Raw genomic sequence first — 25,751 nt, 5'->3', positions numbered from 1 at the left:
TTAATTGTATTTAGCAGTCACGGGATGGAACCTCAGTCTACTCAAAGAGCGCATGCTACTGAACTCATGCTCCTGACCAGTCGGCTAAGTCAGGCCTATAAGTCAAAATTCGGTTAGTATGAATTTTTATTCCAAATCGTGCTAAAAATTACAAGTGGATTATCAAAGACTCACACCAGTCAGTCTCTGCCTATTGTTGTGTGAAGATGTGCTACAGCTTGTTATCCTATATATGAGAGCCTTGTCGATCAATTCGGCCCTGGAAAGATTGTGCAAGGCTCAAGGGGTAGAATTTTTTTCAGCCTGGACTGTACTTGTTAACAGGAGAGATTGCTTCTACAGAGATGGGATACACTTAAATAGAAAGGGTGCAAGAATATTTGCTGATGCTATCGAGGCAGTGTTAGGTGGGTCGGAAAACTGCTAGCTTGGGGAGAGACAAAGACCAATAGATTGACAGTAGCCACTGGCAGAGGTGAAAGAGATTCTTGCACTGCTTCTATTAGAATGAGCAGAAGCCTGAAAAACAAGATGCTTGATATTTCAGAGACTGCTGGGAGCCATTGCGGTACAAGTAAACACATGGGTTGTGTTGGGGTAGCTAAGAATAGAAACAGGTGCAGGTATACTTGTGTGTACACCAATGCTAGGAGTTTAGTAAACAAATTTGATGAATTTGAGGTATTGCTCAAAACATCAAAGGCAGATATTGTTGGGATATCAGAGACGTGGTGTCACACAGATATAAGGGATGCAGAACTGGAATTTGGGGAGAACAATGTCTATAGAAAGGATAGACAGCATAGGAAGGGGGTAGGGGTTAGCTATTAGTTAAGAAACACATAAAAACCAAGGAAGTGAAGCCAGTCGACATCGCTGGACAGTGCAGTGTTGAGTCAGTTTGGTGTGACATAAGCATTGGGAGATCAAAATTGAGAGTAGGAGTGTGCTATAGGCCTAATGACTCTGATGAGTATAATAAGAAACTGTACAGGGAAATAGAGTGGGCCAGTAAATCAGAGAGTCTTATAATGGGAGATTTTAATTTCCCAGATATTGACTGGAATTTGGGGGGGCGGGTCACTCACACACTAGCAGGGCTTTTGTGGATTTATTGGATGATTGTTTTCTACATCAGCATGTTCGGGAGGCAACTAGAGGGAGTAATACTCTTGATTTGATTATCAGCAGTGATTCTTCATGCATTAAGAATCTGCAGATAAATGAACCACTAGGTGGCAGTGATCACAGTGTGCTGAAGTGGGATTTACTGAAAGAGGTAACTACCATTAGGGGTAAAGGGAAGGGTTATTGCTTCCGTAAAGCAAACTACGATGGACTGAGACAGTATTTAAATTCTATACAGTGGGATCAACTGATGATGTTACCAACAGCAAACTCAAAATGGGAAGCATTCAAAGAACTTATCTTGCAAGCTACTAGGCTTTACATACCAACTAAGAAATATTGTTCAAGGTTTAGGCCAAAATGGATGTCAGATGAACTAATGAGGCATATGGCAGAGAAGAAAAATGCATGGGATACTTACAAATTAACACATGACACAGAAGCCTATGATAGATACAAGTTGATATGCAACCAAGTTACAAAGGAGGTTAGGCAGGCGAAGGCAGATTACGAGAAATCCTTGGCAAGGGATGCAAAGAAAAACAGCAAAGAGTTCTTTACTTATGTAAACTCTAGAAGGAAGGGGATGAATCAGATTGGTCCACTTGATATTGATGGGTCAACTGTTGATGATCCTGCTCAGGTAGCTAACGAACTAAATGAATATTTTGCATCGACATTCACACATGAGGAGTTATTCAGCGAGGGGAATGCCAGAGGTGTATTCAACTCTAGCAGTAAGCTACAGAATCTTGAAATAACTGGGAGTAAAATGGAGGAGAAATTGTTGAAGATAAACACAAGAAAGGCACCCGGGGTGGATGGGATCTATCCAGTTATATTAAAGGAGGCAGCAAAGGAAGTAAGCAAACCCTTGGCCATAATTATGAGAGCTTCCTTGGACTCAGGGGAGGTACCCATAGACTGGAAATGTGCAAATGTGACCCCAATTCACAAAGGAGGATCAAAGGCTGACACAAGTAATTATAGACCTGTGAGCTTAACTTCTGTTCCAGGAAAATTAATGGAGGCACTGGTTAAAGAAACACTGCAGGATCATTTAGACAAGACTTCAGTTATAGCTCAGACACAGCATGGTTTTGTTAAGGGAAAGTCTTGCCTGACCAATTTGATTGGATACGATGATGCAGTCACAAAAGAACTGGATGCAGGGAATAGCTTTGATATTATATACTTGGATCTTAGAAAGGCTTTTGATACTGTTGCACATGGAAGACTGCTACACAAATTGGAGCAGTGTGGCATTGGAGGCAAATTGCTGCTGTGGATAAAGGGGTGGCTGAGGGGGAGAAGACAGAGAGTGGTAATCAATGGACACTGCTCATCGTGGACTAATGTTATTAGTGGAGTCCCTCAGGGTTCGGTGTTGGGTCCATTATTGTTTTCTGTATTCATAAATGATATTGATGAGGGTTTCTCAAGCTTAATGTCCAAGTTGGCAGACGATACAAAGATAGGCAGGGTTGTCAAGGACACTACTGACACTATGCTGCTGCAACAGGATCTGGAAAGGTTGAGCAGATGGGCTGAGAGGTGGCAAATGAAGTTTAACATTGACAAATGTAAAGTACTACACATGGGAAACAGCAACCCCAGAGCAACTATCAACTCTGTGGTACTACACTGACAGTGGTAGAAAATGAAAGGGACTTGGGGGTGGTTGTGCAGGCAGATATGAAGTTCTCTGAGCAGTGCAGACGGGCTGCAAGAGTAGCTCATGGAGTATTGTCAATGATATACAGGAATTTTTCCAGCAGGGATAAGGAGGTGATTATTCCCTTGTATAAGGCAATGGTTAGGCCACACCTAGAGTACTGTATACAGGTCTGGAGGCCTCATTTCAAGAAGGATGTAGAGCTGCTGGAACGAGTACAGAGAAGGGCAACAAGGTTAGTGAATGGAACAAAGGGGTGCTCTTACGAAGAAAGGCTTAAGTTTTGCAAATTACAGTGTCTGGAGACTAGGCACCAGCGAGGTGATCTGATAGAGGTGTATAAAGCCTTGAATGGTTTGAGCATGCTCAATGCTGATGGGATTATTCCTCTAGCTCAGAATAATCACCTGAGAGGGCATAAATTCAAATTGAGGAAAGACAGATGTAGGATAGACGTGCGGAAATTTGCCTTTAGCCAGCGGGTGGTTGGTTGGTGGAACAGACTTCCATCCCTTGTGGTGGAGGTTGATAGCCTAAATAAGTTTAAGGCTCAGCTGGACAGGTATTTTGAACGAACAGAGGGGTGAAGTGGAAGTGGGGTTTTTTTTTTTTTTTTTTTTGGCTGATGCTGCATAAGCTTGCTTTCTTGCATCAAATGCCTCTACTAATGCTAATGCTAATGTGTACAAGTACTGCATTATATTTAAAAATTTGATAAACTGCCTTTAGCAAATATGGACAAATGGAAGAATACTTGTAACCTAAGCAAAAAAAAAGAGGAGGCTCGTTATTACAATAGAACAAAAAAATTTGATGTAATAAAATGACGTGCATGTGGCAATAGCAATTCTAAAATAGGCTCAGATGTTGGAATGCATAAATCTATGGTACATAACATTATAAAACACACAGATGAAATAAAAGAAAAAGGTAAAGTTCCATCAGCTATTTGTGGCTTGCAAACAACAACTACTAGGAATAGAAGTGTTGTGATAATAGAAATGGAGCATCTCTTATCTGTGTGGGTGGAAGACTGCAACCAAAAATGTATTCCTCTTAGCAAAGCAGCAATTCAAACAAAGGCTTTGTCTCTTTATGGCAGTGAATTAAACGGAATTCATGCAGAAACTGAAGAAACTTTTATTGCAAGTAATGGTTGGTTTCACCATTTTAGAAATCAAATTCAATTGCATAATGTTAAAATTACTGCTCAGTCTGCCAGTGCAGATCAGTGTGGGATTAAGGTACGGGCTAGCAGGGCCCATGCCCGAGGCTCCATTCTTTAAGGAGAGCCAAAAAAAAAAAGAATAATGTGGGGAAAAAATATATATCCTTAGTAAAGGGCACTGAAATGGCTTGGTCCAGCCCTGGTGCAGACAAAGAAATTACAGCTAAATATCCCAATATTCTGAAGAAAATAGTGGAGGAAGGTGGATACACAGACCAACAGATTTTTAACATTGGTGATACTGGATTATTTTGGAAAAGAATGCCTTCCAGAACTTATATTTCCAAAAAAGAAAAAAAATTAACCTTGATATAAAACGGCTAAGGATGGTTTAACACTTTTATTGAGAGGCAGTGCAGAAGGTTAAATTGAAACCAATGCTCATTTAGCGTTCATTGAATCCTTGGGCTCTTAGAGGCTGCAATCAGTGATTGCTTCCAGTTTTTTGGCATTCATATAAGAAAGCATGGATGACCAAACTCTTTTTGAAGACAGGTTTTCAACATATTTTTGCCCAGCTGTTGAAAATTATTGCAAAAATAATAATTATCATCATTAGCTATATGGTGCAAGGAAGCCTGTGGCTTTTGCTGCACTAGCAAAAAAAAAATTCCTGAGTTACCCATAGAGAGAGAGAGAGAGAGAGAGAGACCAAGAGTCTCTCTGTAGAAGGAAATCACCAAGAAAGAGAAGAATGATGATATCCAGCTCAGGTCTCTGGGTGTGCTAAGCCCATACTCACCAGATGTGAGCCCCTGGGGTTATATTGCTATTAAAGCATTACTGATTTTAGATAATGCCCCTGGTCATCCAACTACACCTTGTTTGTGTGTTTGAAAAGTACATCATGTGAGAATGTAAATTTTTTTTTTTTTTTTTTTTTTTTTTTTTTTACCAGCAAACACATCTTTATTGCATCCCATAGACCAAGGAATAATCACAACATTCAAAGTCTACTAGCTAAGAGGAGCTTTTGCACAGGGAATTGCTCAAACAGGTGACAATGCAATTTCTTTAACTGACTTCTGGAAAAAAATATAGCATCAAAGGTGCAATTGAAAATATTTCCCATGATTGGGAAGGAATAACTGCAAGCAATATGCATGCAGTGTGGAAACACATTTTGCCTTTCCCTCTCAAGTGCAAGCTGTTGTTGAAGAAATAACAGACATTGGAAGACGGCTTGGTTTAGATGAACTGGACACTACAAATGTCTGTGACTTGCTTGAATCACACTGAGAAGAAATGACTGATGAAGGCCTTAATTTCGATCAACAGTGTGTTTTTGAAGAAGCCGACAATGCTGATGAAGTAGACAATGTGCAAATGAAAGAGTTCACCACAAAAAAAAATAAAAAATTCCAACTCTGGAAGCTTTAAAACAACAAGTTATGGATGCTGACCCCAACATCGACCAAAGCATGCAAGTCTGCTGAGATAAGAATAAAGTTTTCAACAGCTACAAGTGCATGTATGAAGACTTAAAGAGAATACAGTTCAATATAATGTTTTCTTTGCTTAGTTTATATTATGTAAACTTGAATCAGAAATAAATTTTTATTATCCTTTAGTAATATTGTACGGCATATACGTTAATAAACAGGTAAAAAAATTTTGCTTAAAAATTTTTATTGCATATTTTCATTGGGGTGGGACCAATTATCATACTTTATGTGTTATAATAGCTTCGAATAGTACAAATTTGTTTAATATGATGGTTTCACAGGATTCATTATTTATACTAATAAAGGCTTTGCTGTATAACCCTATCAGCACTAATAACATCAGTAATTCTTCAGGGTACACTTTCTACAAGTTTTGTTACATGATGACTGGAATCTCACTCTGCTCCTCCTATAAGACCACGACCATTCTCATTTGAACTGGAAGTCTTGATTTGACTGTCAGTTGTTGTTGTTCCAAAAAATAAGAGGCATTCCATGGGATGCAGATCTGCATCTGGATTGGAAATAGCAAGGTTGCCAGATTATTCTCCTCAAACCACTGTTGTGATGGCCATTTGTATGAGTGTGACATGGGGCATCATATCATACAAATACGGTCCCCATCCAAGAATTTCCACAATGCAAGTAAGACTAAAAGACTAAAACTTGTAAAACAGCTGCATACCACACTAAACTTCATTATTGGTTCAATACAATTTGTGCAATACTGTTCTCTGGACTGTGTAGCATGATTCATCATGTACTGACAATACTGCTACATCCAATAATTCTTTTCACTGTACCAGAATAGGTGATAATTTGCACTGCTGGAAATGAGTTTTGCCATATGAGCAGCTGCATGACTTCTGTAACCCATTGTGTGAGGTGCTTTTCTAATGACTGTTAGTGCTATACTTATCAAAGTACTGTCAATTTTCTCTCAGTCAGTTCATTAAGCGTGTATTTGCAACTTCCTCTCATTATCTGTTTCAACTGTTGCCATGCTCTGGAGATCACTAATGGGTGTACTTGGCTTGAGATGAATGGTCACATTATCGTCTGTTCTTTCATTAGCATACGATGCCTGCAACAGCTGATTTTGAATGTCTCACTCTTTTTATTATCTGGTGAATGAAGAAACCTATTTGATGACAATCTGTAATTACTGTCTTCTGAAAGGATCTAAGTTATTTTTTTGATCTCATTATGCTTCAGCTATCTGTCATTGAGTGTGATAAGGTTTTATATCTTACTTTTAACTGGTAATGCAACCTACCTGCCATGTAAACTCTGGAATTAGCCATTATCTCCCAGGAGCAAGATGCTCTAATATGTGTTGGATGCCAGGGTATTTATAGTACTGCTTCAGATACTCTCAGATAGTTTTAGCAATGAAATGTATAAGCAAATTCAATCTCCCATTCATTTACCAAAATAATATTTATTAAAACCTGTACAAGAATGCACTGTAGTGGCACTGCTTTCTTGTACAGGTTAACATGGAGCAGGATGATGAATAAAATCAAAATAAAATCAAAGAGCTGTTGTAGCACTGCACAAATAAGTATAGTGTTGCTCATTCAGAATTTTCAAATAACTGCAGCAATTAAAATATACACAAATCTTCAATAAAGTCACTGCACATGCCGAATAGAAAATCACTCTAGATAGGGCTGTCAATATGCAACTAGAACTCCAGAGGTTATAATGCTCTCGGCAAACCAAATTTTTCAAAATTCTCTCTACTAACAAAAAGGTGACAGCCAGGAAAATGAGAACATTACCCAGAACCATTTGAAGGTTAATAAAATCAAAATAAAGGCTGTGTGCTTTTTTGTAGGAGGCCAAGGCAGCTGTTAACTCCTACTGTATAGGAATAGGAAGGTCATGAGGTTGTGATAAAAACTATTACCGAAGCAGTATGCAAAATAACAGACACAGAATAATCTTCAGAAACAGATAACACTCTTCACAGATAAGAAGATCTTTACTTCTAAAGAAATATTTACTTGAAAATGATAAAGTCTATGCCCACAGGTCTTATGGAAGGCTGCTGGAGTAATGCATGAGGTAGAGACAGGTCGTTTAGTTTTGTAACAGCATTGGAGAGCATACTATTAACACAATCTAGATTTTTGTGAACACAGAATTAAAATTTCTGCATTAGGAGTTAAAAATTCTGTATTAAAAAAAAAAAAAACCACTGAACCTTTCAGCATGAGTCAAATCCATCTCTTCCTCTGCAAAGAGTTCCAAAACTGAATCATCTGGTACCTCCTTCACCTCAACATTAATTTTTTTCTTGTATTATTTCAGTTTTTCAGTATGGGGGGAAGCAATAGGAGGTACTGATATAAGGGTGGCAGCCAAATGGCCTTTTTATGCAGGTTTTTGCAAACTTGATATATGTGCAATAAGGAGTAAATGACCCTTTTAGGCAAAATGGTTATTTCAGTTTGAGTTCCAATACAACATCTCTATGTAACCTTCAGAGGATATGAAGGTTTTTTGCTATTTATACTTCACCACTTTCCTCTTCTTCTGATAAGATATGTTTGCAAACTTGATATATGTGCAATAAGGAGTAAATGACCCTTTTAGGAGAAATGGTTATTTCAGTTTGAGTTCCAATACAACATCTCTATGTAACCTTCAGAGGATATGAAGGTTTTTTGCTATTTATACTTCACCACTTTCCTCTTCTTCTGATACAATATGTTCAACTGTGTCTTAAGTTGCTGTATTTCCTATTCTTCTTTCCACCTCTAACATGCTCAAGAGTACACAGAGTGCTCTCCTTGACTGTTAATACATGTGGATTTTGGGGCTGAACATGATGTAATTTCATGGTCCTTTGCACCACATCAAGCACATGCAAGTGCATCATGACAGAACATACCTCTTTGGACACTTCAAGAAGACCCCATTCAGAGATAATTCTGAATGGGGTCTTCTTGAATGGGGTCGTCTTTTTCACATTTCCTTTTGACAAGGATGTCCCAGAACACAGCCTTTTAACAGATTTGGGGGGAGCTGCTAACCCTTCCAAGCCCTTCTGGATAAAGAAGGGTGAGATTTTCCATGGGCTTCTTAAAAGTAGAATGCATTATCAAGAAGCTTGGTGGTGGACCTGATATGTCATATGTTATGGGCCTCTTCTATGAAGATACTATGCTTATTTCTGTTAGCTTCTGTAAGAGACCTTGTTGGGGTCCAAGAAGAAAGATTTAGGTTATTAGGATTCATGGATGATTTTATTGTTTCACTCCCCAGGATTCCTACCCACCACAGAGCTCAGCTCAAAAAGAATGCCCATTACTTGATAAGCAAAAAATATGCTTATAAGTGGGATGCCAGGGTCCTGGGAAAGCTATCCCAGGATTGCCTGTCTTGTTGAAGCAGGGACCAAAGTAGTGTGTTAATGCTGAGCCCCCCCTCAACCACCAGATTTCCCTTTCCAAGTTGAGGGGGACTATTCAGGTGTATCCCATCTCTATAAAAACAGCTCCTTCTGTTAACAAGCATTGGTAAAACTCTCCCAAACATAAAGAATAAATTTGAAACTTTTGTATATTTCAGGAAAGATTATTTAGTTAAATGGAAATTCTTTTGTTATAAATAATAGCATTAGTTTATTTTAATGTAATTTTTTCCCTCAAAACAGTATTTTCTAGTAAAGGAAATTCAATAAACTTGTTTAATATCAGCAAACTATCACAGCTTTTAGTTATACTGAATCCATTTCTATACGTTTGTTTTAAATACAAGCAGCTCACTAGTCAGCAGAATTAAACAAAAACTAGTTTTCCTTTTATGCAAAAGAAAAACCAAATTTTTGTTTTGCATAATAGCATCCACTCTATCACCTTAGGTTTATATTCAGATTTTAAGAGTCTGCATAGCAACAAAGGACATTATTAATCCAATAAACATATTTCTCTGCTGATGGCATGGTGATTAATAATTCAAATAGAAGCATTAAAAACTCTGAAGTAAAATGTAATAAATAACACACTATATACTTATTAAAAGCAAGCAGAAAGGAAGTTCATGCAGGCTTTTGAAATGTAGTATGACAAAGTTACATTAATATGATGTAATTTTCACTAATGAAATATAGAAGATTTTTAACTCATAAGATAGTCTTAAAAGTTAAAAATCCTACTGATTAGTATTTTTCTTAATACGTATAGTAATCAGGTATAGGATATTCATTAATTGTTATTTATAAATTAAAATCTTTCAATATTCCTCTAATTTTTATATAATAAAGTAAAATATAGTATTATAAATTCAATTAATATTGTATGTTTCTTATCAGGTAAAATAAGAAGGGGAAGAAGGTACCCAAGATGTGTGGTTTGATATGTGCAAATGTACCTTCATTATTTTCTTAGGTAAGCCATCTTCATCTCCTTCCAGAATTGTAGTCTCATAAGATGACTGATCAAACTTTGGTGGCAGATCATTGATATCCTTTACTTTTATGATCACCAACGTGCTGTTCTCATGCAGAGTATCCGATGCCACAAGAGTAAGGTTGTACTAGAGAAAAATAAGACGTGCAACCACATGCCAGACAAATAAAATAAAAATAAAATAAAATATAGTCATGCATATTTCATAAAAACGACTGTTTAAACTAAGTCATACTACATAAGATAAAAATTAAAGAAAAAAAAAACTAACACAGGTTAAAAAAAAGCAGCAGCATCACAGCGTCAGTCATATTTCAGGCCTGAGGGGAAAAAAAATTAAAAAGCTTATAGAATCACATTAGTATAACCTGCAAGACACGCTTGGGCAAGTTTCGATCATCCTCCTCAGTAATCTGTGTCTCATAGGTAGGACGGTCAAACATAGGTGGGTTATCATTGACATCTTTGATGTGGATTACTACAGTGGTGTGATTCTCATTAAGATTATCCGATGCAACCAAACGTAGCTTGTACTAGAATGAAAGTTCAAGTGTTATGGCATTTATAGTTATTTAATTCTTAAAATCAAAATGAGGCAGGAAACAAATAACAAAGAACTTTTTGTCTTGTTTCATGCTATACAGAATAATTTTAAGAAGAGTATTCTACAAGAGTAACTTGAAGCAAGTTGAGTTGCATAATATTTTTCATTTATTCTTTCAATGAAATTAAGACATTTTCTGAGGAGATGTTTAAAAAACACTTATTTTTAAACTGAAGCATTACTGAACTTTGAGATGTTGCTTCAGATTGCTCCTGATTGGTTTCTGAATATTTTCTTTAATAATAGTGCTAATACACATATTTAGCATTTACTCATATTTCACAAAAATGTTACCAATATATTGGTAGGTATTACTTATATAATTTAACTATATAATATCGGTGTAAATACACCACAGTTTACCCATAAATTTAACTACATAAGTAGTGTAAAGGCATTGTTTGATTTTATCTCATATTGTGGGTATGAGATATATCTTCACAACGAGATACCAGGTATTGCACTACTTCGAATAAATAACGCTTCTCTAGTAGAGGAGACTACTGTTATTTATTCTCAGTGGGCATCACCACCCAGACTTGTGCAGAGCTTGTAACTATATAATATTTACACTGATATTATATAGTTAATTTCACTCATAACATATTATGCCTTGTGCATTTAGTCTTCAAAAATTACATAATTTAAATACAGTTTTAAGAATCTTACAGTAAAGTGAATCATAGTGATATTCAACCTTTGATGAAAAACATGCCTTGAAATAAGCTGTAAGCATTTCATGATTTTGGGTGATTGACCTTTCGTGACTTAATACTCAAGTACTTACTGTACTTTTTATTAAACATGATCTATATAAAGGCAGCATTTTTGTGAAAGATCATATTTACAGAAAAACATTTTCCACAGGGTTAAAAAAAAATCCAAATTAAAACAACCATTAAAGCTTACATTTTCATTATTTCATTCAACAAAATAAGTGCAATTTTTTTTTCAATGTTCATGCAAGAAGAACTAAGACTATTTAAATTAGCATGCATTTATAATAAATTTATATCATTTAACTTACAAAATTATTTTCTCCTCTAATTTATGAAATCTAAACTTCTGTTAAGAAATTACACAGATAGAAAGTAAAATAAAATTTTTATCAGTGGAAAAACAAGTCTCTTCCAATTTGAATTCTTATACTGAATTCAAGAGTATTAGCATAATATTTTTATATGATGTTTTTTTAATAATTTTCATTAAAATGACATTATTTTTAAAATTAATATTTACATGTCAAATTAATTACTCAAAATCAGCATACTAATGCAATACTAATATAATGTTCACAAGTAAACATTCAATCTTAGTTAAGCTTTCTAAGAAGCAGAATGTATTTTACTGAATAATTAAAGAACACTACAAATAAGGATAAGACTCTTTTTTTATGTCTTTGAGATGAAGTGTTAACTCAATGGAAGAAAAAGATTAAAAAATTACTGATGTAAGGAGCCAGGCATTACAACTGAAAAAGGATTTAACACAATGGAACGTCTCTCTCTCTCTCTCTCTCTCTCTCTCTCTCTCACACACACACACACATGCACAAATTTATTAGCAGAAATAATCATATAGTGTCGTTTTAGTTTATCATACATCTATAACAGAATCTGAATTTGGTCTGCAGCCCATTTTAATGGGAAGATTAGGCCAACTACTATGCAAATTACAAAGATAAGACAGGATGGTAATGATGTATGTGTGTCAAAAAGAGACGAATCCCCATGAATTGGTAAAATTTTCTAAGTGCTAGAAAACTGCACACCTCAATTGGAAATTCACTTACACAACTTTTGTGAGATCACTGTAGCAAGGTTGTTGTTGTGTCCTGTAGGAGTGAAACTTGCCAATTGCAAAAACATTAATACTCCTGTCAAAACATGACCACAACACATGAATTTACAAATTTCATACCAGTCAATTTAACATCACAATTGAGAAAAATGCTCAAAAGAGTAATGGCATACATTTTTGATTGATCTGGAATTAAGAATAACCTGCTTCAAACAAAGTACTATATTGCTGTTACCAAACAGCAGCTCCACCTAGCCAACAAGATTTAGGCCACAGCAAAATGAGCCCAACACTTGGATGCAGAATAAATTCTCAAAATGATAATTTCTGACATCTTCAACTGCTACTAGAGGATACAAGGGTATATTTGAACAATAGCTGAAATCAAATTTATTTTATGTTTCCTATATTTAATTCACAGAGAGAGAGAGAGAGAAGATTAATAAAAAACACAAATTTTTTTAAACGCAAAAAACATGAAACTATATTGTTATATTGTTATTTTATATTTTAAATTGTTATTTTGAAACTATATTATTATTTTAAATATTTTGTAATTGTAATTTTTATTTAAAAGAGATTTAGGATTTATCTAGAAATTATTAGTCATACCATGCCAAGAGATGGTGTGACTGATGGCAGAATTGCAGAGGTGGTTCATGTGTGAGTTACGAACATTTTGCTTGCTATCTAATATTAAGTGGGAGTGAAATAATTTTATAATGGCCAAATGAAAGATGGAAGAGAAACTGCAGCTAAAAGCAAACAAAGCAAGATGGAATTTATCCAATTATGTTAAAAGAAATTGCAAAAGAGGCAGTTAAATCTTTGACATAATAATGAGTGCATCCTTTAATTCAGGAGAAGTCCCTAGAGCTTTCAGATGTACAAATATATCTCCTATTCACAAGAGTAGTTCAAAGGGTGACATAGGTAGCTGCAGACCTGTGTTTCTCCTTCGTGTTAGAGAAAATAATGGAGTCAGTAGTTACAGAATAATGTAATGTCATCTTAATAGGAGTACAGTCATAAGGTGGATGCAAAGGATAATTTTGATACTTGATTTCAATATGCCTTTGATATTGTACCACACACACACACACACACACACAATTATATAAATTGTAGCAATGTGGCATTAGAAGCCACATTGCTACAATGTTACTGCAGATAAATAACATTGTTACTGCAGATAAAGGGATGGTTAATTAGTTGGAGACAAAGAGTGGTTATAAATGACTAGTGCTCTTCACAGTCCTGTGTAATGAGTGGGGTTCTGCAAGGGTTGTTATTGGGCTTCTTACTCTTTTTAATACAACAGAATCTTGGGGGTCCCAGATATCTGAGTATTCAATTTCCATGTCCCCACAGTTACGAGGATTTGAAAATTAAAGGAAGCCCTTGAGAAAATTGACCAAACTCTTGAATATTTTTGTGAGAACGACCCTCTTTATGATCATGCAGCAAAAGTTAAGCACGAAGTTAAAGACATAACTAAATGCTACGACACAATTTTATCTGAAAAAATACGAAAAAAAAAAAAAAAAAAAAAGAGCCAACTCTGGATTCATTCCTTATTCATAACACTGATAAAATAGTGTAACTTCAATAAACTTTACTTAACCTTACATTGTTCAACATATTTATAATAAAAATTGTCTAATAAAAGGATTGTTTAATTTTTCAGTTCTTTCAATCCATTTTTTACTATACACAAGTACACATAACGAAAATTTGGCCCAGTTTTAAATAAAGTGGAATTTTCTGGAACTAATTATCCTCGGATAATGAAGACTGTCTGTATAAACTTTGGGTTTATAAAAAATTTTCATTTATACAAAGCACATATAAACAATTTATGTATATACGTATGTATAATAGTCTTTATTATGAAATTTGGTTTTTAATATGTATTACAAAGTACTTACAAAATACATTTTAATACGTATTACAATTTAATATGTATTTCATTTTTATCCCATGAGAAACAAATAATGTTATTTTGAATGGCAATACAAAGCCTGGAATAGTTGTTTTATTATTGCTCCACTACCAGCATGTATGTGACAACGTGGTTCTACATTTCTGACAGACAGCACTGACTTCTTAGAATTTACTTTAAAACGAACAAAGCCAGTTCATGATAGATACAACACAAATACACTGAAAAACATCATTAAGATCAGTTGCAATTGTTATAGTGGGCTCAAAGAAGAATTTGTTATAATCTATTTTCTGTGTCATTTTTAAGTGACAGACCTCACCTCAGCTGATGCCTTTTTGGAGCTTGCATCTTTAAAGATTTTATTTATTTATTTATTATTATTTTTTTAATACTATAGCAGTTATGGCAACAAAATATAAACAGAGACAATTAAACCTGCAAAGTAAACTGAAAATTATACAGGAGGCCGATAACACTGGTCTGCATTTTAAGGAAATGCTCTCTGATGTTTTACAGCTGATAAGAAAACTGAACAGCATTTTTAATGGAAATTTCAAGTAACTTGAAATCATATTAGTGTTCCATCGTTTGGTACCTTTTTTTCCCTCCTTTCTTTTATAAATGAAGGAATTTTTCCCTTTGCTTTTCATTTTCAGAAAAAAAGTTTTCTCACAATTTTTTCTGAAAATCAAATTTCCAGAAAAAATTTGAGAAGAGAGTGCAAGAAGTGTACTTTAATACTTATATTTCAACTAGTTTTCTGAACTTCTCCAGCACATCACACAAGATAATCTTATAATCTGGGTGTTTGTTGGATGTTTATTGTTTCCCAAAACAAACTGCATACTGTAAGAACTATTCTTACATATATTTTTAGGAATTTATAATTACCAATTTTTGATAAATATCTAAGTTAAAAACAGACAAGCTCTCAGCAGATTTGCTTGCACTGTGTACTTTTCAAAAGGGAGAGATTAGCGAAGCAGCAGGGGGGCTGTCCGAAATGAGGCTACAATAGGAGAACCGGTTGGAAACAGTGCTTGTTTACCGTAAATAGAGCGGAGGAGGGATCATTTTATAATAGGCGAGACTAAAGGAGTAAGTGGTTCTGGATGGTCCGATAGAAAGTTCTAGAAACTCTAAGCATCCGGATGCTCCATTGAAAGTTCGGGAAATTTCTGGAAGCCGGAAGTCCTCACTCACAAGAAGGGGGCTCGGTCTACCTGTCGTGGGTCAAGACAAGGGGACGTGAATGAGCGAATGAGAATGAAGTCGAAAAAGGGGAAATGGCAATTGATTGGTGAAAAAAAGGGGAGGGGGAAGATGAACAAAAAGGAGAAGAGGGAAGGGAGAAGAGTTAGTTCGGAGAGTATCTCGGGAGAGGGACGTGTAGAGAATTTTTTTGGGAGTGAGGAGGGCTTGCCAACGGAGTCTCGGGTAATGACAGTTAGTGGGAAGTAATAACAGAGAAAGTGAGAAGTAAGTTTGGGAAGGAGTGGGAGATCGAGATTCTCACATATGGCCAGAGAAGCAACCCCGGAGAAGGACCCCCCCATGCCCGGAAAGAACAGCCGGAGAGAACCGCATAAAGGAGTGCTACTAGTGGGCCAGCAGAAACCAAGCCCAGAAGGACGACCCTGAAAAAGGCCGGAACGAAAAAAGCGTATAAGAAGAAGAAAAGGAAAGGGAGCAAGTAAGTGAGCCTAGAAAATTTGCTAACGAAATCTGTGTAGTAATACTTATAAAGAGAAAGTAATGAACAGAACAGTCAGAGGGGGGGGGGGGTCACTACAAGAATACTATATTGTTAAAGATAGAACCGGGGGAACAATAGATGACAGCCAGATAGCAGAGAGAGAGTGAGAGACAGTTACTTATCTGTAATTAGAAGTGTCGGTAAACATAAGATATGTATCAGGTGAGAAATTTGTTGCCAATAACTGTTTAACTGATTTAATAGAATAAATTGTACTTGTGAGTTTATCCTCCAGAATATGTAATATGAGAAAGAAAGATTAATAGAATTATCCCAATTATGTCAAGGATATTCAAATATACATATACAGGGTGTATCGTAAATAGTGGTCCAGAGTAAAGGAGTCGGTACACTGTGTTCTTAGGTATCACGTACAGGAATTTCAGTTACTTTTAGTCAAGATTCTCGGAAAAAAATAAATTTCATTTTTTTTTTAAATTTCTGTGTCTTGCATCACTAATTTGCCTATAATTTCAACAAATATCAATATTTTTTAATTCTGTTTTTTTATTATTACTCCTGAATAGGTGCACTATCGTAAACAAATACATTCGACTAATTTAAAGTCAAAGGTTTTTAAAGAAATTCATTTTTTTCCTATTTTGATACTCATCTCCAAAAAGTCATGTGACTTTAGGTGCATATTGTCTAAAAAAAATGTACTACACTGTCAGTGCCCATTAATTTAAAAAAATCATTATTAAATCAAGATTCTAAAATGGTACAACATTAATTGCTAACAGTTCAGAAAAAAAAAGTTATTGGCATTTAAAACAAAAAGCAGCTTAATTGCCTAAGATATTTTGGATTCAAAGCTTTTTTATTTTAAGTTCTTTGATTGGGTTTTTTGAAATAAAACATTCTTTTCAAATTAACTATTTATTTCAACTAAACGAAATGCTCAAAATGGCCACCATTAGCGGTGATGCATGCTCTGCATCGCCGAATAAAAGATTGTTTGAGTCTGCGAGCAAATCCGTTTGCTCGCAGACTCAAACGTTTGCATTAATTTCTTCAGCCGCTGTTTGAATCCTCTGACGCAATTGTTCGACAGAAGTGATTTCCTCTTTGTAGACCTTTTCTTTCAGACACCCCCAGTAGAAAAAATCTAGGGGGTTGAGATCCGGTGAACGTGGTGGCCATAAAATTGGGCCTAACCGCCCAATCCATCTTTGTGGAAAAGTTTGATTTAAATGTTCTCGTACAATAACAGCGAAGTGAGCGGGACAGCCATCATTCTGCAGCCACATTGTGTCTCGTATTTCTTGGTCGACATCTCTCAATAACTCAGGGAGGTCGTTTCGCAAAAAATTTAAATAGTTTTCCCCATTCAATGTATCGGGTAGCTCAAAAGGGCCAATTATTTGCCCTCCAATGATCCCTGTCCACAAGTTTATTTTTAATTGATACTGGGATCGATTTTGCCTCATTAAATTGGGATTTTCCAGCTGCCAGCCGTGTAGGTTATGCATATTAAAATAACCATCTTTTTTACATGATGATTCGTCACTCCATAAAATCTTGTTATAAAATTGTGGGTCCGCCCGAATCCTGCGCAGCATTTCTCTGCAAAACTGCACTCTTAATGGCCGGTCTCATGGCAACAAACTTTGTACCCTTTGGTAGTGGTAAGGGTACAGCTCATGTCTTTGTAAAACACGGTGTACGGTCCTTGTAGAAATGCCTGTCCTCCGTGCTATGGCACGAACAGATGTTGACGGGTCTTCGTGAACTAATTCCAATATTTCTTCGTCATCGTACACTCTCGGTCGTCCTTCCCTGGAAAATGAATTTCTTTAAAAACCTTTGACTTTAAATTAGTCGAATGTATTTGTTTACGATAGTGCACCTATTCAGGAGTAATAATAAAAAAACAGAATTAAAAAATATTGATATTTGCTGAAATTATAGGCAAATTAGTGATGCAAGACACAGAAATTTAAAAAAAAAAATGAAATTTATTTTTTTCCGAGAATCTTGACTAAAAGTAATTGAAATTCCTGTACGTGATACCTAAGAACACAGTGTACCGACTCCTTTACTCTGGACCACTATTTACGATACACCCTGTATACATACATACATACATATATTACAATATAAGGTTGTATAGGTTAGTTTAATTGGAATCTCGCATATAAAAGAAATTGTTAGAGGTGATGATATATGTGAGGAAGAAAGATAAGAAGGTGGATATTCTAATATGTAAAGTAATTGCAGAATGTGGTAAAAGGGGAAGCAGATACCTTGAGCATATTAATGTGCGTAAAAATTTTGTATAATACTGTGAATAAATCTTGTTCTGTTATTAAATTATGTTTTCATCTTTGAGAAGTCACTCCACAGTTTCATAACTAGTAACAGAATTGTTCAGGCAGAAGGGAAGCTAACAAAAGGAAAACATACCTCAATACTTGGATCTTCTGATTAAAAAAAAAAAAAATGAAATTTATTTAATAAGCTGCAGATAGCTTGTGGACCTTGGAAGGGAGGTGAGGACCCCTGTTTCTAAATTAAATTTAAAACTACAGCCTGTACAGGTTCCAAGGTAGCGTGAAAAAAAAAAGAAAAATATATTGTATGCAGATCGCATAGATCGCACGTTCTCACAATACTACATTTTTAAAGCCAATCCAAGAGTCTTTTTCAGTTAGGTTAACAGATTCTTCAAATACAGAGTCAAATAGTAGCTTGTGGATTTGAGGAAAAACAAAATTTCCTGCTTTGATCTTTCTGTATGTAAGCGATGAGAATTTAGGGCAAACATATTTGAAACAATTTTCTTCTTTATTCAAGCCTTTGGCAAACTGTTTCATTAAACTTGGCTTCATATGAAGAACAAGTAACAGTACTTGATTTCAATCCAGTAACTTGTCTTTAACAGTTTAGTGGGCATGTAAACACCATCACACTGCCCATGAAGTGACATTCATTTTACCAGATTTTTACTTGCCCCTAAAATGGGCAAGTAAAAATCCAAAATCGTTTATGTTTTCATGCCACCCATCCTTTTAATTTGTTCTTAACACATCTGTGAACAATCTGTGAACATTTTTTTTAAATTAAAAATATATATTTTAAATAATTTTTAACCCATTAGCAAGTACATATATCTGCAGAGTGCTAAAAACAGTCATTTTTTTCTTAAAAAAAATAATAAAATATGTACATCAGAATGAAAAATGACAGTTTTTGTATTCCTCAATTATTGTATTTCCTTTTGATCTGCATCATTAATTTTTTAGTTAATGAAGAAGTTTGATTATAAACAAACAGAGTAACACATTTTCATTAAACCTAATGTATGCAATCATTAAAAAATGAATTTAAAATAATTGAGGTGTTCAATCCAATTCTAGCAGTACACTATTGATAGATGTTTTAGGAGCATCTTGAATCATTAATGCATATTGGCTTATGTAAAAAAAATGAGTGCCAATACCAAAAAATGCAGGAGTTTCGTTTGTGAAAACAAATTCCAGTGCCAATTATAAAGAATACGTTAGTGTTTTTTTTTTTTTCTTGGACTGATGTTATTACTGGAGTTCCAAGGGTTCAATGCAGGGTTCATTATTGTTTTTAATATTTATCAATGATACTGATGAAGATATATAAGGCTTAATGTCAAAATTTGCAGATTAAACAAAGACTGGCAGAGTGGTTAACGACAGTCATCAGGGTGAGCTACTGCAATAAGATCTAGGAAAATTGAGTCAATGGCCTGAAAAATAACAGCTGAAGTTTAACATTGATAAATGAAAGATACTGTGTATGGGGAGCAGTAACCCCAGAGTAATTTATTAACTTTGTGGTACTACACTCAGGGTAGTGGAGAATGAAAAAGACCTGGGCTAATTGTGCAGCCAGACATGAAATTCTAGGAGCAGTGCAGACATGCTGCCAGGATAGTTCACAGAGTTTTGTCAATGATATACAGAAACTTTGCTAGTAGGCATAAGGAGGTGATTATCCCTTTGTATAAGGCCATGGATAGGCCACAACTTGAGTACTGTATACAAGCTTGGAGGCCTCACTTTAGGAAGGATGTAGATCTGCTGGAATGGTTGCAGAGAAAGGCAATCAGACTGGTCAAAGGAACAAAAGGGTGCTCTTACCTAGAAAGGCTTCAGTTCTGCAAATTGCAGCATCTGGAGACTAGGCACTTGTGGGGAGATATGATTGAGGTGTTTAAAGCCTTGAATGAATTGAATAAGCTGAATGTAATAGCTTTCTTCCACTTGATGAGACTACACACATGAAGGGCATAAATCCATGTTGGGAAAGGATGGTTGCAGGATAAATGTGCAGAAGTTTGTCTTCAGCGAGTGGGTGGTTGATTGTTAGAACAGACTTCCATCTGTTGTTGTGGAGGTGGACGAGTTGAATAAATTCAAGGAAGAACTAGACAAATTCTTGGAGGGTACGGATGGGTGAACTGTGTAGGTTCTTTTTTCTTTTGCTGATAATATATATAAGCTTGCTTTCTTGCTTCATTTGCCATTACTATTATTCCTAACTTAAGTTTGAGTTGAATCATTTAGTTTGCTGTTTGCTCTTATAAGGATTGCTCCCATTGTGTTCGACAGAATTTATCATATACTGAATGGCCACTTTAGCATTGGTATTAGTTGAGGCATGTGATGCAAGAAAGCAAGCTTATACAGAATCAGCCAAAAAAAAAAAAAAAAAAAAAACCTTCCCATTTCATCCATCCAGTCACTCCATATGTTTGTCTAGTTTAGCCTTAAATTTATTTAAGCTATCAACTAAAACAACAAATGGAAGTCTGTTCCAGCAATCAACTACCCACCGGCTAAAGGCAAACTTCCATACATCTATTCTATAACTGTCTTTCCTCAATTTGAACCTATGGCCCGTCAGGTTTGTAATCTGAGTGAGCGGAAGAATCTCATCAGCATTGAGCCTGCTCAAGTCATTCAAGGCCTTATATACCTCAATCAGATCACCTTGTCTCCAGATGCTGCAACTTGCAGAACTTAAGCCTTTCTTCATAACCTTTCTAGTTACCCTTCTCTGTATTCATTCTAGCAACTCTACATCCTTCCTAAAATAAGGGCTCCAGACCTGTACGCAGTGCTCAAGGTGTGGCCTGACCATTGCCTTATACAAGAGGATAATCACCTTCTTGTTTCTGCTAGAAAAATTGCTGCATATCATTGACAAAACTCCATGACTTGCTCTGGCAGCCCATCTGCACTGCTCAGAGAACTTCATATCTTACTGCACAATTACCCCCAAGTCTTTTTCATTCTCCACCTTCCTGAGTGTAGTACCACACAGTTGGTACGTTTCTCTTCGGTTACCGCTATCCATATGCAGTACTTTGCATTTGTCAATGTTAAACTTCAGTTACCACTTCTCAGCCCATCTGCCTAACTTTTTTATATCCTGTTGCAGTATCGTACTGTCTTTAGTGTCATTAACAACCTTGTCAACCTTTGTATCATCTGCAAACTTGGACATTAAGTCTGATATACCTTCATCAATATCATTGATAAATGCACAAAACAACAATGGGCTCAGCACCAAACCCTGGGGGACTTTATTAGGCATACACATTGTTTTCATAAAGTGCAGAACTCAGTAACAGAATCATGTGTTCTTAGTATTGCAATATAAAGCAGATGGGCAGATAGGGATGCTGTACAATTCAGTGTATGAATGTGCAAGATCAAAGATTTAAGTGACTTTGAGACTGGCATGGTAGTCAACATCAGATACACTAATGAATATTTTGGAAACAACAACCCTGCCAGAGTTTTCATGTATAGCTGTCTCATATGCATCAAGACCGGTCCAATAACCGATTACCATCCAACCAATGACAATCCTGTATCAGACACAGCTTGATGCAAATGGCAACCAGATGCTGAAAACAATTGTGCAGGATAACAGAAAGGCTACAGTCATTCGGGTAATGACTCATTACAACATTTTCATTACTTGAATGACTAACCGAAGAAGAAAAATCTCATGATGGACAACTTCTCATACTTTGTCACAGAATTTGGTATTGCAGCTATTGACCAAACCAGTTACCATTCCTCTCAGCAAAAAAACATGAAAATACAGTAACAGCAGGTTTAAGAATGCTAAAACTGGACAGGGGAGAATTGGAAAGATGTTGTCTAGTTTGACAAATCCTGGTTCCTGATGTTTCACACTGATGAGAGAACCAGAATATGGTGAAAATGGTGAATCCACAGACACTTCCTGTCAGTTGTCAGCAATGCCAGCTTCTAGTGGTGTAATGGAATGGGGAGTATTTTTTTAAAGCACACTGGGTCCCTTGATACCAGTGCCACACAGTTACGTGAACTGTTTCTGACCAGGTGTATCTCTTCATCCATGGGAGGAAACAATTAATAATGTGTGTGTTGCTATCACTAGTTAAGGCAGAACTACCACTTCTCTTCCAAATTTCTTATGTACCATGTCACAAGGCCAGAATTGTACAGAACTGGTTCCAGGAACATGATAGTGAATTCAGCCTACTGCATTGTCTTCCCCAGTCACAAGACCTCAAACCAATTAAGCAATTGTAGGATGAAGTGGAAGGAGCTCTTTGGGATACAGACCCACAGTAATAAAATTTGCAACCACTGTTGGAAGCAACTGAGTCAGCATGTGCCAACATCTCTGTGGCATGCTTTGGACATCTTATTGAATCTACACCATGACAAATCCAAGTTGTTCTGAGGGCTACAGGAGATGCACTTACTATTAGGCATACCTTATAAAATACATTTGGTCAATGTATATTTCAATGGTAGTCTGTATATGGGATATTAAAATCATGTCTAGGAAGTTATTCTAGATGAATTAATTAGCAGATCAAGCTGCTGCCTTTGTAGCTTAGTACTGATAATTAATTCCCTGCTATTCCTACATGGCCAGGCATCCAACAGAAGCATATTTCTTCAGTGCAATTAGTGAGACTGGATAGTAGTGGCAAAGGAAGTTATTCTAGATGAATTAATTAGCAGACCAAGCTGCTGCCTTTGTAGCTTAGTACTGATAATTAATTCCCTGCTATTCCTACATGGCCAGGCATCCAACAGAAGCATATTTCTTCAGTGCAATTAGTGAGACTGGATAGTAGTAGCAAATGATGCAAAAAAAAAGCAAGCTATACAGCATCAGCCAAAAAAATAAAGAAAACACACTTCCCATTTCACCTATCCATTCACTCCCAAAGTTTGTCTAGTTCTTCCTTGAATTTATTTAAGCTATCAACTTCCACAACAGCAGATGGAAGTTCATTCCAGCAATCAACCACTCGCTGGCTAAAGGCAAATTTCCACACATCTATTCTGCAACTGTTTGTTTGTTTGTTTGGTTTTTAGGAGCATTAGCAACTAAGGCCATATTGCTCCGGGATATGCGGTGGTCATTCTCTGACCTTTCCGCATCCTCCGTATTTGGTGGTGACGGGCTCGAACCCCAGTCTAATCAAGAAGCGTGTGGTACGCACTGCTGCTCTTTCCCACCTGGCTACGGAGGCGCCTCGAGAGTCAGAAGTAGAAGGGAATCACCAAGAAAGAGAATCTGCAACTGTCTTTCCTCAATTTGAATTATGTCCCCCTCACATGTATAATCTCAGCAAGAGGAAGAATCCAATCGGCATTGAGCTTGTCTCAAAGCTTTGAATGTTAGGGCTTTCCAGGTAGAGTGAGTGCGTGTGGGGGGGGGGGGAAGACAAGCCTGGATCTGGACTCCTGATAACTGATCTTCAGAATAGATTCTTTTGCAGAGGCAGAGCAGAGAGAGAGAGAGAGGATATTTTAGCATTATTCAAAGCTTGTACTGTTTCAGGAATTCTGTGTAGATTATTCCTTTCTGAGGAGTGATATTTTGGAGGATGTCAACAGCTATTAGTATTGCAAAAAGTTCTGCCATGTTCCACATTGTTGTGGTAGAAAGCATGATGGGATATTTACTGGGAAGACTGCAGCAGATGAAACTGTACTTTCCAACTTTGATTCCACCATATATAATGGTACATAGTTTGAGAAATGCCTGTAGGCTGCATGATATACAAGGCATGGCAATTAAATAATGAGACTGCACACCAAGTGCCACCTTGTGAAACAACGGCACAGAAATTGACCTTGAGCCTTTCCCTAGTTGTCTGCCAAGTCACATTCCCACACACTCATTTGCTTTGCAGTGAGACAGGTTTTTGTTACCTTTTGTTTTTGTAGTTTGCCAGAAAAAATGAGACAAAAGAATCAAATAACAAATCAACCTCACATTTTTAACAAAATTAAAGAAAACACAAACTGAGAGTTACGAGTTGTTACATCAAGTTTATGGGGAAGATACTGTTAGCATGTGTTTGAATAACATAAAAGATTTTTAGAAGGAAGAGAGAGAGAGAGAGAGAGAGAGAGAGAGAGAGAGAGAGAGAGAGAGAGAGAGAGAGAGAGAGAGAGAATGTGGAAGACTACTAATGACCAAGCTGTCTGGTATTCATGAAATCTGATGAAAATGTGTGATCTGGGTAAGGACATTGATCACCATTTAAGCATTAGAATGGTTTATCAGAATTCAATATGGACAAAAACAGTTAGGCAAATTTTAACTAAAAATTTAGGCATGAGAAAAGTGTGTGATTGGTGCCAAAAATTTTGAATCAAAACCAAAGAATGAGAAGACTCCAGTTTGTGAAGATATTTTGAAAGAAATTGAAGATGATGATGCAACTAGTGAAATTTAATTTCACTACTGGTGAAAAGAAGGAAATGGCTTGATGGTGGACTGGATCTAGTTATCATAATATGCTAATTCCAGCAGAGATGTATATACCTGGAATTAATAATCTAGTTTAGACCAGGGAAGTGTATGACAGATTCAAATTAGAGCACAATGATCTGCATCCCAGCTGTGTGATGAAATGACACGTAGGAGAAGTTCGGGCCTCTCGTGCACTTTGTCCACAGTTGATGGATGTGTCGGAAGAATGTTAACTTTTTATCAAATAAGCCCAAAAAATTTTTCCTCAGCTATTACTGAAATGCCATTTTATCCAAGCTTTAGTTCTAGTGCAGGGTAAAGTTTCTGTTTGCAACAAAAATATATGAACACAATCTTCCAAGATGAGAAACTGAAACCATCTGCCACTGTCCAGCAGTTGAAGTAGTCAATAGCTTGCTGTAATTTTTTTTTTTTTTTTTTTATGAGAACCCCAAACATGAGAGGTATTAGAACCTATAGTACTTAGTACCGTGCTTTGGTTGGAGGTTGAGAAGACGAAAGAAGATATTTGTTGATATTGGACTTGAACTTCTGTAGATTGTAATTTTCAGGAAATACGTATGAAGGAAGGTTGTTCCAGAAAATGGCAGTTGAATGAATAAATGAGGAAGATGAAAAGTTGGTTCTGTGGGTTTGAAGTTGGACAGTAAATGGATGTTGGCTGGTGGCGGCACGTGTTCGGACTGTTTTGAAAGAGAGAGCGAGAATTATAGAAGCCAATTCAGAAGAACAGCGCCCATGGAAGTATCTGTAGAAGAGGCATGCAGCAGAAACAGTGCGTCTATGAGAAAGCGAGTGGAGAGACTCTGTTAGAGATGAATCATTAATTAACCTAACTGCCCTCTTCTGAATGGAATCAAGAAGCCTGAGAGAGGTTTTGGGGGCACCACCCCAGATGTGGGAACAATATTCCATGGCAGGGCGGATTTGCGATTTATACAGAGTGAGCAGCTGTTTGGGAGAAAAGTAACGCC

General features: G+C 36.3%; 1 protein-coding gene across 6 annotated transcripts in view; it reads right to left on the bottom strand.

Annotated features, from left to right (window-relative positions):
* CadN (neural cadherin) overlaps positions 1-25,751 on the bottom strand; it is a 1,307,274-nt gene that overhangs the window by 197,614 nt on the left and 1,083,909 nt on the right. For 4 of the 6 annotated variants that reach the window (XM_090383766.1, XM_090383769.1, XM_090383768.1 and 1 more), the window contains one exon: positions 10,263-10,427. In XM_090383766.1, the coding sequence (XP_090239892.1) occupies positions 10,263-10,427 (165 nt within the window). Of the gene's footprint in view, positions 1-9,856; positions 10,022-10,262; positions 10,428-25,751 lie in introns of all 6 variants that reach the window. The other 2 variants (XM_090383767.1, XM_090383771.1) reach the window with 1 other exon arrangement.

The sequence above is a fragment of the Mastigoproctus giganteus genome, chromosome 10 (assembly GCF_048544385.1).
Source record: "Mastigoproctus giganteus isolate SK-2022 chromosome 10, ASM4854438v1, whole genome shotgun sequence".
Lineage (NCBI taxonomy): Eukaryota > Metazoa > Arthropoda > Arachnida > Uropygi > Thelyphonidae > Mastigoproctus > Mastigoproctus giganteus.
Note: the sequence above shows the minus strand (reverse complement) of the source record. Positions and strands in the feature narration are given on the sequence as shown.